Source organism: Lemur catta, chromosome 23 (assembly GCF_020740605.2).
Source record: "Lemur catta isolate mLemCat1 chromosome 23, mLemCat1.pri, whole genome shotgun sequence".
NCBI classification, from domain to species: domain Eukaryota; kingdom Metazoa; phylum Chordata; class Mammalia; order Primates; family Lemuridae; genus Lemur; species Lemur catta.
This window is the reverse complement of record NC_059150.1, coordinates 7,052,247-7,066,394: the sequence shown is the minus strand read 5'-3', so window position 1 is coordinate 7,066,394 and position 14,148 is coordinate 7,052,247. Positions and strand designations below refer to the sequence as shown.

The following is a 14,148-nucleotide window of genomic DNA, read 5'->3' as shown; positions in this document are numbered from 1 at the left end:
GCCACCTGCTGGCCCCAGCTCCGCTGACGCTCCCTGCAGGACAGGGCATTCAGCTCCACAAACTCAGATAACTCGGAGGTGGTGAGTGGCGCGTGGGAGCCGAGGATCTCTGGTGGCGAGCCAGTACCCAGCGCCCGGCACACCGCGCTGCCCACACTTGCTAGGAGGGGAAGGGCAGCTCAGGACTCGCACCGGCCGCCAGGACGCCGGCCTGCGCTGCCTGCTGGAGAAGTGTGGCCCTTCCTGGCTCCCCTCTGCCCTCAGCTCTGGGGGCCGGGGTGGTGCTGATGTTGCAGCCTCTGCACCAGCCCACACGTGTCCTCTCCTCACTGCGCCGCCCGCCCTGCTAACCCTACCCCAGGCTGGCGATCCGGGCACCCAGGTGTTCAGGGATTAATTTGTGATACTGAAACATGTCCTAGTTGGTTATTAAGAGCTCTGAGTCTTTTTTATGTGTATTCCCTAACTATTCCATAAACGCTCAGGGCCAGGGGCATTTGATTTCCTCTATCCCCCAAATGGCCTGGCAAAATGTGCTCTCCTGAGTGCAGCTGGCATGGCCTTGCATTTGTGGGCACCTTTTGGCCTCACTGCTGGGCTTCAAGTAGTTGGAGAATTCTGGGAGGAGCTATAGGAGAGGCAGGATGGCTTAGTGGTTAGGAGTTCTGGCATTGGACTACTTAGGTACAAATCCTGGATCTGCCACTTACTACTGTGTGACCCTGGGGACATTACCTGACCCCCTTCTGTGCCTCAGTGTTCTGTTAAATGGACTCAGTCATAGAACCAACCTCATATAGTTGTGAGGATTTAGGCTATACGTGTAAAGCACTAAAAACAATGCCTGACACACATCAAGGCCCAATAATCAGCCATCGCTTTCACATGTTCCAACAATTTCCCAGCAGCCCCCAGCTCCTGCCCTTTGTCTGTGAACAGAACCTTATGCCTCCACACACCCCCATCACGAAAATCCAATGCCCTTCTGCATTTCTCAAAATGGCCTGCATAGTCCTGCGCCCCAGAGCTCACCATGGCTTCTCACAGTCCAACGGTGAGTCCCCCTTAACAGTAGCTACCCACTGGGGGGTGAGTCTTCCATTTTACAGGAGGAAGAGGTGAGGCCTAGAGCGGTGAGCAGGCTTCCAGAGGTCACACAGAGTGACGGCTCGGGGCGTGGACTGAGGGTGCCCGAAGCACTGAGATTGCCAAACAGGGATCTTTCACTCGCTCAAAATTAAATAGGGAAAGTAAAACAAACGAGAGGTCTATTGGTTTCTTTCTCCCCAACCTGCCATTCCCCATGGCTGAAAGGCAGACAGAACTCTATCAGAGCAGGTCCCTCACCCCCTCCCAGCAGCCCCTGCCCACCCCCCTTGGAGGCCCCACTTGAGGAAGGCCCATGCCAGGTCCTGCCAGAGCCCGGTTGCTTAGTGACCCAGCCCTGCCTACCCTCATCCTCCAGGGCAAACAGCTGAGCAATCACAGACAGGGCAGATGGGGCTGTTCTAGGTTTGGACAGTTGTCCTTGCATTTTCTGCTCACTCAGTGGCATTTTTCTTTACAGGGTTACTGGAAACATCCATTTATTCCATATAAAGAATCTCAGCAAGCTTCCCTTTAAAACAGTCCTGTTAGAGACCAGCCTGAGCAAGAGCGAGACCCCATCTCTACTAAAAATAGAAAACTTATCTGGGCATGGTGGCGCATGCCTGTAGTCCCAGCTACTCGGGAGGCTGAGGCAGAGGATTGCTTGAGCAATCACTTGGGGAGATTAAAAAAGCAGATTCAAGGGTCCTATCTCCAAAGATTCAGGAGCCAGCAGGTCTCAAAGAGTGATTCTGATGCAGGTGGCCGAGGCCACCCTTTGAGCAACACCAAAGGTTTCAGACGCTACAGAGAAACCAAAGAAGTGCTGAGCAAGGAAAAGCATCTGTCCTCAAGGAGCTCCCAGTCTAGTTGGGGGAGACAGCACATCCTCAGTGACAGATGAAGGGGAGGCACAGGTCAAAGAGACAGAGGTCATGCCCTTCTCCAAGAAGATATGAGCAGAGCTTCCACAGTGGCTGGTGCAGAGAGGGTGGAAGGGGGAACACGTGGCAGTGACAGCCAACTGCTGACCACAACCTGCTTCCTGGTCCACCGGGGCTCCCAGCTGTACTTCATTTCCCACCCTCCCTTGTGGTGCGGTGTGGCCACGTGACGGAGGCCTGGCCAATGGCACGGGGCAGAAGAAACACAATTTCCGGGCCTGGCCCACAAAACTCTCCCATGTGTTATCCTGAGCCCCCACCTGCCAGTTTAACTTTACGTAAAGGGGGAAATAAACCTCTTATTATATTCAACGACTAAAAATCAGGGGTGGGTTGTTGTCATTCAGTCCATCCTGATTGTATGGGACGCAAGAGAGAAGACATAGCAACTAAATCCAACCAGCACTTAGCGCCTGCTTTCGCAGCCAGGTACTTGCTGTTGCAGTAGATCCGAGGGACAAGCGATTTCTGATCTTACAGACCCGAGGGACAAGCGATTTCTGATCTTACAGGGCTGCCGGGCCTGGGAAGGGCCAGAGGAGGCAACGGGCAGTGAAGTCCTCAGAGGTGGAGGACAGACGACAGCCCCAAGGGGAAGGCCAGCACATGGCTGTGCCAGTATGCAGAATCTTCTGGGGTTAGTCTTGGGCCGTGTAAACCTTTGAGATAACACATAAAAACCAGTGAAATGGTCCAATCGTTCTGAAGATTCTTGCTTTATTTTTATTGCTCAAATTTGTAGCTAACTTATTGGTAGTATTCTTTTCTTTCCTCTCATGTGAAGGTGGTGAGAGGCAGGTGCCGCACCCAAGGCCTGGGCGTGCCTGCTGCTGGCACAGAGAGGATTTCCCCGGCTAGTCCCAGGGCTGTCAGGGTTGGCTGGTGTCCCTGGAGGACTGCAGAGGCCCTGTCCAGGGAGGAGGTGACCAGCCAGGCCAGCAGAGATGGAACAAGTGCCAGAATGGAACAGGGAGCTGTGTGCTGTCCTGACCTCTCAGACTCCCTTCCTCTCTGCATTTTCCTTAAAGAAACTCAATGGTGTCTGTGTCCACCTGAGAAGGCCTGGGGGCCTGGGGACATGGGAGTGTGCTTAAGGAAAATATTTAACCATAAATATTGTCAGCCTTCTGTTCTTCCTATCCACAAAGAAAAACACACAGGAGCAAAAATCTCCAGCAGGAGGATAGATTTTCTCTCTTAAAATCTTTCAATTTTAGTATAAACACCGAGAAGAACTTTTACTTTGTTTTTCTTTTCTTTATTGACCTGGCATCTATGATGACAAGGGAAGAACTTTTAAATGATTAAAGTAGTAAGATTACAGGGACTTCCTGCTAGCGTGAAACGTAGGGTCAGTGTAACCTCGGCTAGTGTGCCTTACGGAACGGAAGGATGGTAAGGACCTTTCAAGACCTTATGCAGCCTGAAGTCGTTTGAGTCTTTCCATTCTGTAGAAGGCTCTGAGAGGACAAGGCCTACAGTCTGTCCTGGGTCACCCACTGAGTAAAAAACCAAGAAGAAGAGCACTTGACAAGGAGTCCAAGCAGGGTGTTAGTCCTGGCTCCATTTGGCCATGCGCATGGCCTGGTGAAGTCCTTCCACCTCTCTGGGCCTCACTTTCCCTATCTATAAAGTGAGCTGCTCTGACATTCTGCAAGAAGCAGGTTTTATGTGTCCTCAGCATGCTCAACCCAGGGCTCTGGGTGGGCTCCAGCGTCCTGGGGTGCCAGAGCCTGTTGAACATGCAGAGAGAGCCCAGAGTGCCTGTGTCGCTGCTCAGATGTCAAATCCTAAATGGCCACCACCTGCAGGCATTTGCGAAATTACCAGGAATGGAAGCTGGCCCCAGATAGGAGTAAAGGAGCAAATGGCAGGGATGGCCAGAGGGCCTGGCCTAGCCTTACAGTCCCCAGCCCTACAATCACCAAACCCTGTTTGTTGAGAGACTAACGCACAAAATTCTCTGGGCCAGGAGGCAAGAGATGTAGGCTCTAATCCTGGGTTCATCATAAAGTTGCCGTGTGACCTTGGATAGATCCCCCTTCCTCTCTAGAGGCCACCGTCTTGGACTGGGGTAACTGTCTAGAGGCCACCGTCTTGGACTGGGGTAACTGTGCGCCTTACTGAGCCCACCCAGTCTGCACCACCCACGCACACAGGCTGCCTCTGCCCAGGCCCATGTGGACCTGCACGACCCAGGGAAACCCAATCTAATTGTGCCCAGCCAAGCAGGAAAGTCCCCGGGGAGTACCGCCTCAGCCTCCTGAAACTGTGTGGTGTGACTCAAAACCAGGTCCCCCACCCCTCCCAAAGAAGACACATGGCCCCAGGAAGCCGCCATTTTCTGAAAGGAGACATCAAGCTAGGGCCTGGGTCCGCGCCCCTTTGTCCCTTGCTGTTTCTCTGACCTTCAGGTGCCTCCCCTGTGAGATGGGGAGACCTGCCCCATCCCGGCCACCTCCCACCAAAAGGGGTTGGAGAGAGGTCTTGGGAACTCCTTGGAGACAGGCTAGTGACAACTCCCAGGTGGTGGCACGGGGACAGCAGCGCGGCTTCCCTGAAGCTGTGTTCAGCCAGAACACTGAACAGCAGACACAGGTTGTTCTGACAGGGCTATTTATAGAAGCCGGCTCAGCCTTCCCCAGTGGGGGCCTCAGTCTCTCAGCGACCAGGAAACACTTAAACTCCTTTCCTTGGAGACAGGAAGAGAATTTCTCTTAGGAGCTCAGACGTGATCGCTCCTTGGGTAGGAGAAAAGCATTGTTAGGGTCAGAATGAGGTTGGGATATGACAGATCTCTTTGAAACCCTTTAGAGAAGCGACTGCATGGAGGAAGAGAAAGCTAAACAATGTTATTAAAGGGGAAAGAATGAAAGACTGAAACCTTTGGAGGAAGCATCCCGGCCCTTCAATCAGCCAGCCTCTCGGCAGCTGCCTTCTCAGCCAGTGGGCCCACCGGGGCTCGCCCCCCAGCCCTGCGCCCTCCCTGGAGAGTTCTGTGCTGAAGGGCAGTTTGGGGCTGGGGGAAACTGTCCATGTCTGCAATTCTGAAGATGCAGTTGAGATCCTTCTTATACCATAGTTGAGCAGAGGCCAGGGATAAGGGGCTCAGTGGCCACCTCCCCTTCCTTCTCTGTAGTGTTTGTCCCTTAACGCCCTGACTGGGCTTCAACAAAATGAGTTTTTTGGAAAGGATTCCGGCCTTCTGGGGGGTTCTAGACCCTGGCAAAATGAGGCAGGGAGATATACAAAGACCTCAAGATACACAATGGATTCAAGATACAAAGTAAAGAAAGAGTTTCTGTGGACACCAAACTAAAGATGTATTTTTCTGGAGTGACGCTAGGAAGGAGAATTGGGGGGAAGAATCCGGAAGGCTGCTTAGGCCATGGAACAAGTCATTTCCCCAGCACCAACCCCATCCCAGTATATTTGCTTGCAGGATATTTCTATTTCTTCCAAGAACTATCGGAAACAGCTGTCTTTTTCAATTGCCAAGTAGAAGAAACCCCAGCTTTGCCGGGCCCCTTCTTCACCCAGTTATGCAAACATCTCACCCTCTGGGACCAAGGGCTCACAGCCCCACTGGCAGCGCCAGGCAAACACAGCAGCTAAACTTTGTTTTAAAAAGAGGAACCATTTCCTTCCCAGACAGCAACAAAACCCTCCAGAGCAACAGTTCAAAACCTCAGCTGCATATGAGAATCACCTGGGGAGCTTCTCAAAACCCTGGTGCCCAGGCCAATTAAATAAGACTCCCTGGGCGGGGGACCCAGATGTCATCAGTATTTTCTCAGCTCCCTGGGATTCCAGTGTGTAGGTAAGGTTGACAATCGCTGGTCTGAAGACCCAGATAGCAGGAGTGCCTGTGGGGGAGGGGCGGGCCACACCATGAGGCAAGAACCCCCGAGAGAGTGGGACACAGCCCCTCTGCAGCCCAGGTGTCCTGCATGAGCCCCACCTACCCTCTGCAGCCAAGGTGTTCTGCATGAGCCCCACCTAAAGCGAGAGAAGGGGACACCTGTCCCTTTTCCCCTCACCTTCCAGAACATTCCCCCCACCTCCAGCCCCATCAGGGGGTGCCTCAGAAAGCAGATGCTGGTTCCAGGGGCCTGTTTTAGTTGATTCCTTCAAACAAAATCACAACCTCTCCTTCAGTTCTTGGGCGCCCTCTCACAACTGGAAGGTCCAGTACATCTGCCCGACTTCAGGACCCAGCAAATGCAGGGCCTACAGACAAGATGCATTATTAACGAAGGCGGCCCCAGAGTCAGGCCTGGGGAAGTTTTGGGTTAATTCTAGTTTGGAGTAGGACTACTGAATTAATGATGAGCCTGCCGCACACCTGTGAAATGTAACAGCTCACTTCTGACTATAAACAGCCCGGTCTAGTAACCTCTCTAAGGACCAGGCTTGGAGTCCTCTCACCTAAATAACAAAGCAAATAAACAAAAACAGCTTTGCCCCCACTCCTTCCAAGATACCCGCAGACCTGTGGCCCTGCAGCCAGCTGGGCAAGTGGCCAGGGCGCCCAGGCTTGCTGGTGTCTAGAAGCTCACACCTTTAGGAAACACACACAGCCCCATCAGAGAACACACACAAGCCCTTTGGGTTACCCAGACCAGGAATTTAAAACGGTAGCATGACGGCAGCCTAGGAGAGACATTTTAGTTTGCTTCTGAAAACACCCTGGACTTCTGCAAAGTTGCTGGACTACATTTTAAGATGGTTTCTGGCCACTTCCAATACGGAAGTCTCAACCTATGAATGTCTCTCCTACTGAGGGACTGGGTGTCATCCACCTTCCATCTAGAACTAAGCTAGGATTTGGGGGGAGGGGGGAAGAGACAGAGCAGCGGCCCGGTTACCTGCACAGGCACAGGTGAGCATGAGCCAATCCCTGAGCCCAGTGCAGTCCCCAAATCCTAGCGAGCCATTTCGAAGAGGACTAGGGACGAGAAACGCCAAACGGAGCAGACTGAAGGGCTCCGGATCCAACCGTGGTCTGCTCGGCGGGCAAGTTCAAGAGGGCCCTCCAAGGGCAACTGCCCCGCCACTCTCCTGACACATGGCTTAGCGTGTTTGTCGCGAGCAAGCTCTCCCTTCTAGACCGCAGAAGTTATTCCCCCACCTGAAAGGCTCTTGTATTCCATTACTATGTTTACCTTTGGAGCATGTTTGCTCTGTGCATTCCTGAAAAAGGTGGTCTTGGCAGTGAAGAAGCAATCCTCCAGTTCCTCATCCAGGCTGCAGTACCCACTGCTCATGCTGCTGTCCACGGTCATCTAGTCCCGAGCCCCCGCCCGAGGCCGCCAGGGCATGGGAGGGGGCCGGGCTCGGGATGCGGGACGCGGCAGGGGGAGGTGGGGACCCCTCCCCGGGCTCTGCCGCGGCGTCAGCCCCCAGCCCCGCCGGGAGCTAGTGGGTCAGGAGGCCAGGCACGGCCGGGGTTTCTTTCGCAGTGGCTGGGACACGGGCGGAGCAACCTGTTCCCGTCCCTGCGCCCCGCACAGCCCCGGGGCGGCCCGGCGCCCGCTCGCTGCGCTCTCGCTCTCCGACTCGCGGGGCCTCTGCGGTTTCATGTCCCCGCCCCGCGCGCACCGCGCCATCTCCGCACCTCCCCCGCCCGCCGCCTTTCCTGCCCCTGCAGCGGTGGCAAGCAGTGCAGTTCTGAAGCCACTTCCTCTGCAAGGTTCCTCAAAGCGGGCTCGACTGTCACTGCGCACTCCCCCGCCTCCCCACCCACCTGGGTGCCACACGACCGTGGTGGCAAGTGGACCCAGGGCACCTCGGGTCAGATTGGGGATGCAGCGAAGAAGGAACGGGCCGGGATGGATCTTGGTGGTGGTGGTGGGGTGGGGGATTTATTCCCTCTGTTTCTTCATCACCTGTGGTGGCTCAGGTTCACGGAGCAGACAGTGCGCTAAGGTCAAGACCATCCCCCGCCCCTTCTCCCCGTGCACCGCCTCAGCCCACCCCACCCCAGCCCCCACTGGCTGGGCGGGGAGCCTGGCCAGTGAGAGTGGCTGGAGAAGTAACCGGAGAAGAAGAAAATCAATATCTGGCCTGCCTGGGAGCAGCAATATTTTAACTTGGAAAAGCCAGAAGAAACTGCAGGGTCACCACAAGCACATGCAAATCGTATGCAAAGTTATGGCAACCTGGAGAGAAAGCTGCTTTCCCTCCCACAGAACCAGGCCCTGGGGACATCTCAGGATACCAACGGAGCCTGCAGACACCAACCGGGTTATTTGTGCCTTTTCCTGACAATCTGGCCAACAGGGGTCTTTGCCAGATCTTGTCCTTCCTAACATCAGGGATGGCTCCTTTACATTTCTCCGTCCTGCCCCACCTAGGGCTGGTCCCTTCCAAACAATCAGGGCGACACCCCACAACTTCTCAGACCACAGTTGGTACAACGGTAGTTACAGCTGCCGCTGTTTGTACCACCGTATGTGCCAGGTGATTTGCGTGCAGTCTGTCATTTCGCTTCCCCGACAGCCTTGAGATAGAGACTATTTAGAGATGAGGAAACTAAGGCTCAGAGTCACACAAATAGGACATGTGTGGGGGGACTCAGCCCCCGGTCTGTGTGACTCCAGGGCCTATGTATGCTCTTAGTCACTGCGACATGCAGTCTCTCCGCAGAGATGAGACTATTTTGGTGGCTACTGTCATCTTTAAATGCAGCAGGGCCTGGAGTCGCAGGAAAAGCAAGCACAGCCTTCAGAGCCTGCCACCATGCTGACGGAGTCTGGGGGCCTGTGGACCCCCGGAGCACCCTGGATGGTGGCTGAGAGGAGCTATCAGGACTCTCCCAGTCTGTGCGACTTTCCCTGCAGTTCCGAGACAACCCAGTCCTGGGGAAGCACACGCTGGGTGGAGGACTAGACTTAGCCCCCAGACACCAAGCTGCCAACTCCGTTTTAAGCTCTGGTTACTTTTATGAGGAACCCTCTCCCTCCCCCACCTTTGCCAAATCTGTCAGTGCTCAGGAGGGTTTCAAACTGCAGCCCAATTTGGCTCCATCCTCCCACACAGTCTTTTTCCCAGAAGCCTGCAAGTGCCTGGCAGGCACCTACAGGAGAGAGCTGAGCGCCAGCACCCCAGCCGCTGGCCGCCCTCGGCTCAGAACTGTCAATACCAGTAGCTGCTTCCTCTGGCAGGAAGACACGAAGTGGAGGGAGACAGCCGGGTGAGCTACCAGGTGTTTGTGGGGGGAGCTCTCACAGTAACGCAGCTGAAGATAGGTTCTGGCTTTGCCTGGAGCAATCTTTTCTTCAAATGGGTATTTCTGAGGCTTTTTGGAGGAGTTCCCCCCATTGAGGGGGGTTCTCTGTGTCTCTGGGCCATCAATAACAGCCCACTTCCTTTGTCCAGCCAGCTAAGAACCACACTTTGCTTTTTAAAAAGAACCTCTTACTCAGTGGGAAGCTAATACTTAAGGATAAAACAGGCCCCAGATTCTCTGTGGCCACACTGTGCCCCTGGCGTCACGTGGAGAGCTCTGCAATGCTGCGGCAGTGCTACACATTCAAAATGTGCAACCTTAAAATACAACTAAGAATGACCTCTTCAAACACCAAGCCAAGGTACCCCAGGAGCCAGCGCGTCTCTCCTTGTGAGTAACACGCGAGATGCCAGACCTGGGTAGGAAAGCTCTCAGGATACTATGTTCTTTTAGGGTGCTGCTCCCTGCCATCCCCAACAACATGCAAACGTGGTGTCTGAATAGGGCTTTTCAAATCCTTTTTACTTCCATTACTTCACGTAGGCTACCCTATAACCTTGAGGGCAGACATTATGCCCATTTTATAGAAGAGGAAACTGAGGGAAGTAACTTGTTCCATCACAGCTCTTTACTTTCAAAGCCTCTTGACTTCTAGTTAACATCCGTTTCCCTGCCCTACCCCACCTGTCAATGAAGCTAGGTTTCGAAGGAAGCCATGAGTAAGAAGTCAGCAAAACAGAGACTGTGTAGGCAGGGACCCTAGGACGGGAAGAAATATGCAAAGATCATATATAATATATCAAGCTGGCCAGCCTCCAGGAGGAAAAAGCCAGACTGAAGCCCCAAGGTCTCAAAGGGAGGAAGACAGGACTCTCCTTAGCATCTAATGACCCTGTCTGGACCTCTTCCCTATGAACAATCAATAGTAGTGATAGCTTGGCCATGGCAAGGGGGAGGGGCATGGAAGAGCCTGAGCAATAGCCTTTTAAGCCTCTGAGAGGTGACTGCACAAAGGATGGGAACTGGCCGTTCCTGTCCCTGGACCCAGGAAGAGGAGGCGGGGCCCAAAGCTCAGCATCCAGAGCCCTAAATCCATGGCATCGTGCTGGGGTTCAGAGAGCTTCACTGAAGTGATGAACGGACCACTTTCATGACTTAGAGTGTCAGATGATGAAAGATGTTATTTTAAGCTTTCTTCCTTTCTCAAGTGCGATCCCATCATGTGGCCAGATCCCCTCGTGGGACCTACCCTGTGGTTCTGCATGTTCTGGAAAAGCTGTGGTACAAGACTGGAAGTCAGGAGCTGGTATTCTAGTCCCAGCTCCACCTCCAGCTTGATACGGTATCTTCAGCAACTTTGGACTTCAGGTTTCCTCATCGGTTCAGTTGAAGGGTGTCAGGAGTGGAGATCAGCTTTAGGGCCTAATGACCGACCAACATATTCAGAGACTAAAAACCAGGGTGAGGTGCCACCCCACTCCTGCAACGTATTTTGAAGTCATTATTAGCTAGTCTGTACCAACACTGTACTAGTAACACCAACGTGCATCGTTTCACTTAATCCCTGCAACAAACCTATGAGGAAGCCACGTTTATTATCACTGTTTTACAGAGAGGAAAGGGAGGTTCAGACAGGCTAAGTAACCTCACATAGTCACACATGCTAGTTAATGGAGCGGTATATCAATCTGGGTAGCTCTGACTCCAGATCCCAAGTCCTTGAAGTCCACACTCTGTGGCCTCATGGTTTACCCCTGGGATTGCTCTCTTAGTAACCATTTGGCCTGCAATTATAGTCCATTGCAAATGAGTTAGGAGCCACTTTCTCAGTCTGTCTATGCCCCTTCCCTTTAGCTCACTGGGGTCTTCTCTTCTCCCCCTGTGTATGCCCCTGCTCTCCCCGGGGGTTGGTTTATCAGTGCCGATGGTATCAACCACGCCTGAAAGACTCAGGGCTTATAATTCTCTCTCCCCCAGCCATCTCCAGATGGGCACCTGCAACAGCTCACTGAGTACCCAGCCCTACCCACTGGAGCTTCAGTCTCAACACGTCCAAAATTGAACTCTCTATTCCCTGCCTCACCCTCCACCTGCTCCTCCTTCTTCAGTATTTCCCGTCTTGCTGAATGCACTGACCTAGATTGCTGCAAAGCCTTCCAGGAGTTCCCTTTGTTCCCATCTCCGCCTCCTCCAAATCCACACCCCCTTGTTGCCAAAGTTACCCTTCTAAGATCAACATCTAATTGAGTTCCCTATCATAAATCCTTCTACTCAGATTTCAACTAATAATTATTGAATAATTACTATGTATCAGGTTCTAGTTGCATATTATTTCATTCATTCATTTAACAAATATTTACTGGGCACCTTCTGCATGGCAAGCACCAGGCTGGGTGTTCGGGTTCAAGCATGAATAAGACACAGTCCCTGCCTTCTCATAATGTATCGTCTAGGAGAACGACATTAAATAAGAAGGTCTATTCAAGTCACTGAGCTCTTACACATTTCATTATCTCACTTAATCCTCACATTCCTGCAAGAGGGTATTTTACAGATGAGTAAACTGAGGTCCAGAGGGGTCAGTTTGCCCAAGCAAGTAAGTGGTAGGAGCAGATTTCAAACACAGAACCCCTGTGTCTAAGTTTTCATTACAATTGTCCCTCCTCTATCGACTCCCAGTCCTATTCCAAACTCTGGAGCCAGTCCTTTAAGGCCCTTTGTGATGCACGCCCAGCCAACCGTTCAGACCAGCACCAGCCACAAGCAAGCATCCCTTGTTATAGCGCACAAAATTCTATCTGCGTTCCCAGAAACCATCCTGCCCTCTTGTGGTGTTGCTCTTGCTGTTTTTCTCTGCCTGTCAAATTCTCCTCCTATGTCTCCCCCAACATCCCCCCAACCACCCCCTCCTTCCTGACATGTATTCCCCAATAACAACCACACCTCCCACACCTTCTGTGTGACTCTCGGAGGCACCTTTACCAGACGTCCTATCTGGGTCGAATCTTAAGAATGCCGCCCACCATCCCTAGAGCAGTGATTTCTGGCACTAAGTGGCTGTGTACAGCAGAGAGCTCAGTTTTCCCCCAGATGACTTCCTACCTTAAGAGGCAAGTGGCTGTCCACCATTCAGGTTCTCAGGAGTGCTAGCCCATACCACGCTTCTGCCAAGCTACCAGGCTAACAGCTTCGACAAGCCCTGAGGCTTACGAAGATCGAAGACAGTTAAATCACCCCAGTTGTCCACAAGAAGAGGCAGAGGCCCTCAAGAGCCCATGACAGTGTCTGAGTCAGGGATTCTGCCCTCTAATTACCCTCTCCCTTAGTGAGGATAGAGAATGACCAAAGATGCTCCTGATCAACAACCCTCTCCCTCACCTGCCCCTCTCCAGAAAGGGCCAATCCTCCAATGCCCAGGGCAGTGTGGTCAGCAGCGTGAGACGTGAGCAAGATGCGTCTAGCAAGGAGTGTCTTTTTGCCCCCAACCTCAGACCTCAGGGCTGAGCTGGCCCAGCCACGGGTCACCTCGGGCAGTCCACTGCTTCTAGGATAGAAGCTGGGGTAGGGCTGAGGAGCACAGAGCGACATCTCAGGGCTTAAGGATCTCTAGAGAAATAAGTACTCGAGCTCTGCCATCGCTCCTTGGAGCCAGGACCTGAGGTGCCTGCCTGTTGGGAAGCGTTTCCACTCTGCCTGATGAGAAGAACTGGGTGCCAGTTGGTCCAGCCTGGGCTGCTCAGATAGGCCCTGGGGCGGCTCCCGGGAGGGATGGCTGTCTGCCTCGTGCAGGCGGATCACTGACAGCTTTGGCCAGCACTTCTGGCTTTGGGAACGTGGCAGGGGATCCGTGAAGGAGCCGTGGAGGGAGCTGTCCCAGACGTAGCCAGAGTGGGGCGGAAGGAGTGGGAGAACTGGCTCCTTCCTTCCGCACGTATCGGGGGGCTGGCTCTCATCTGGCTGCCTATGGAATCCCCTGAGAGAGGCAATCAGTTCCTTATCAAGGGAAAGAGTCTGAATAGAAATCAGTGCCCAATTGTAGACTTGGAAGCTAAGGAAATACGACTGAGAGACTAGGCAGGGTCTAGTGTGTTCTGCTCCCCAACCCCCCCAATCTGCCAGGAGAGATTAGATCTGAGACCCTAGTCTCTGACTTATGTGACATTCATGCCATGCCAGCTGGAGGTGGTGAGCCTCCTCTTATTTGCGGCAGCCAGAGAATGAGAGAACATGCTCTCAATATCAATTGATTGGATAGTGGACTAAAGTATGGTTTCCACTGAATGCATGTCTCTTTCGCACCATTGCAAAGTCAAAGAATCCTAAGTAGGACCATCATAAGTCAGGGACCGTCCTTACATCTTTATCTTATCACAGTCTGTCAAGTGGCATTATACCACGTCATGTGTAGTATAAAAAACCTTACAATTCAATTTGATAAGCATCTATTGAAATTTTCAGAAGAGACCCAGGACCCTGCACCTCCTGAGAGGCGTGCAGGTGGGTCCCTCACAAGCAGGAGGGACCCGGGGGCCTCCAGCCGGGACACCGCCCCACACCCGGCTGCTCCCCTTCCAGGCACTTCCCTCCTTGCTCCCCGGCTCCCCCGTGTGGTAGTCCCGGGTTCCACAGAGGCGGCTGGGCCGAGGGACAGGGCGGGGCGGGGCGGGCCGTGGGCGCGTCCCCTTCCGAAGAGCCTGGAAAGGCAGACGGTAACAGAGACGGCGGTGTGTCTGCAGGAGGCAGCAAAGGGCCAGGAGCCAGGAAACTCCGAACCAACGCCAGCTGAGTCACCACTCTGCTGCTGTGCGGGTGAGGGGCGACTGCTGCAGGGGACCCGCTAGGCGTGACAGCGGCCGGGTCTGTGTTTGTGATGTGCGGGGTAGA

At 53.4% G+C, this 14,148-nt stretch overlaps 1 protein-coding gene across 3 annotated transcripts in view; it reads right to left on the bottom strand.

Annotated features, from left to right (window-relative positions):
• Positions 1-14,148, bottom strand: part of RASSF5 (Ras association domain family member 5) — a 60,406-nt gene that overhangs the window by 18,602 nt on the left and 27,656 nt on the right. Inside the window, exon 1 of one of the 3 annotated variants that reach the window (XM_045536590.1) lies at positions 7,199-7,578. The exons of the other annotated variants lie outside the window; for them this stretch is intronic. Coding sequence (XP_045392546.1) covers positions 7,199-7,318 — 120 coding nt within the window. The 5' untranslated portion in view covers positions 7,319-7,578. Of the gene's footprint in view, positions 1-7,198; positions 7,579-14,148 lie in introns of those variants that run through there. 3 annotated transcript variants of the gene reach the window in all.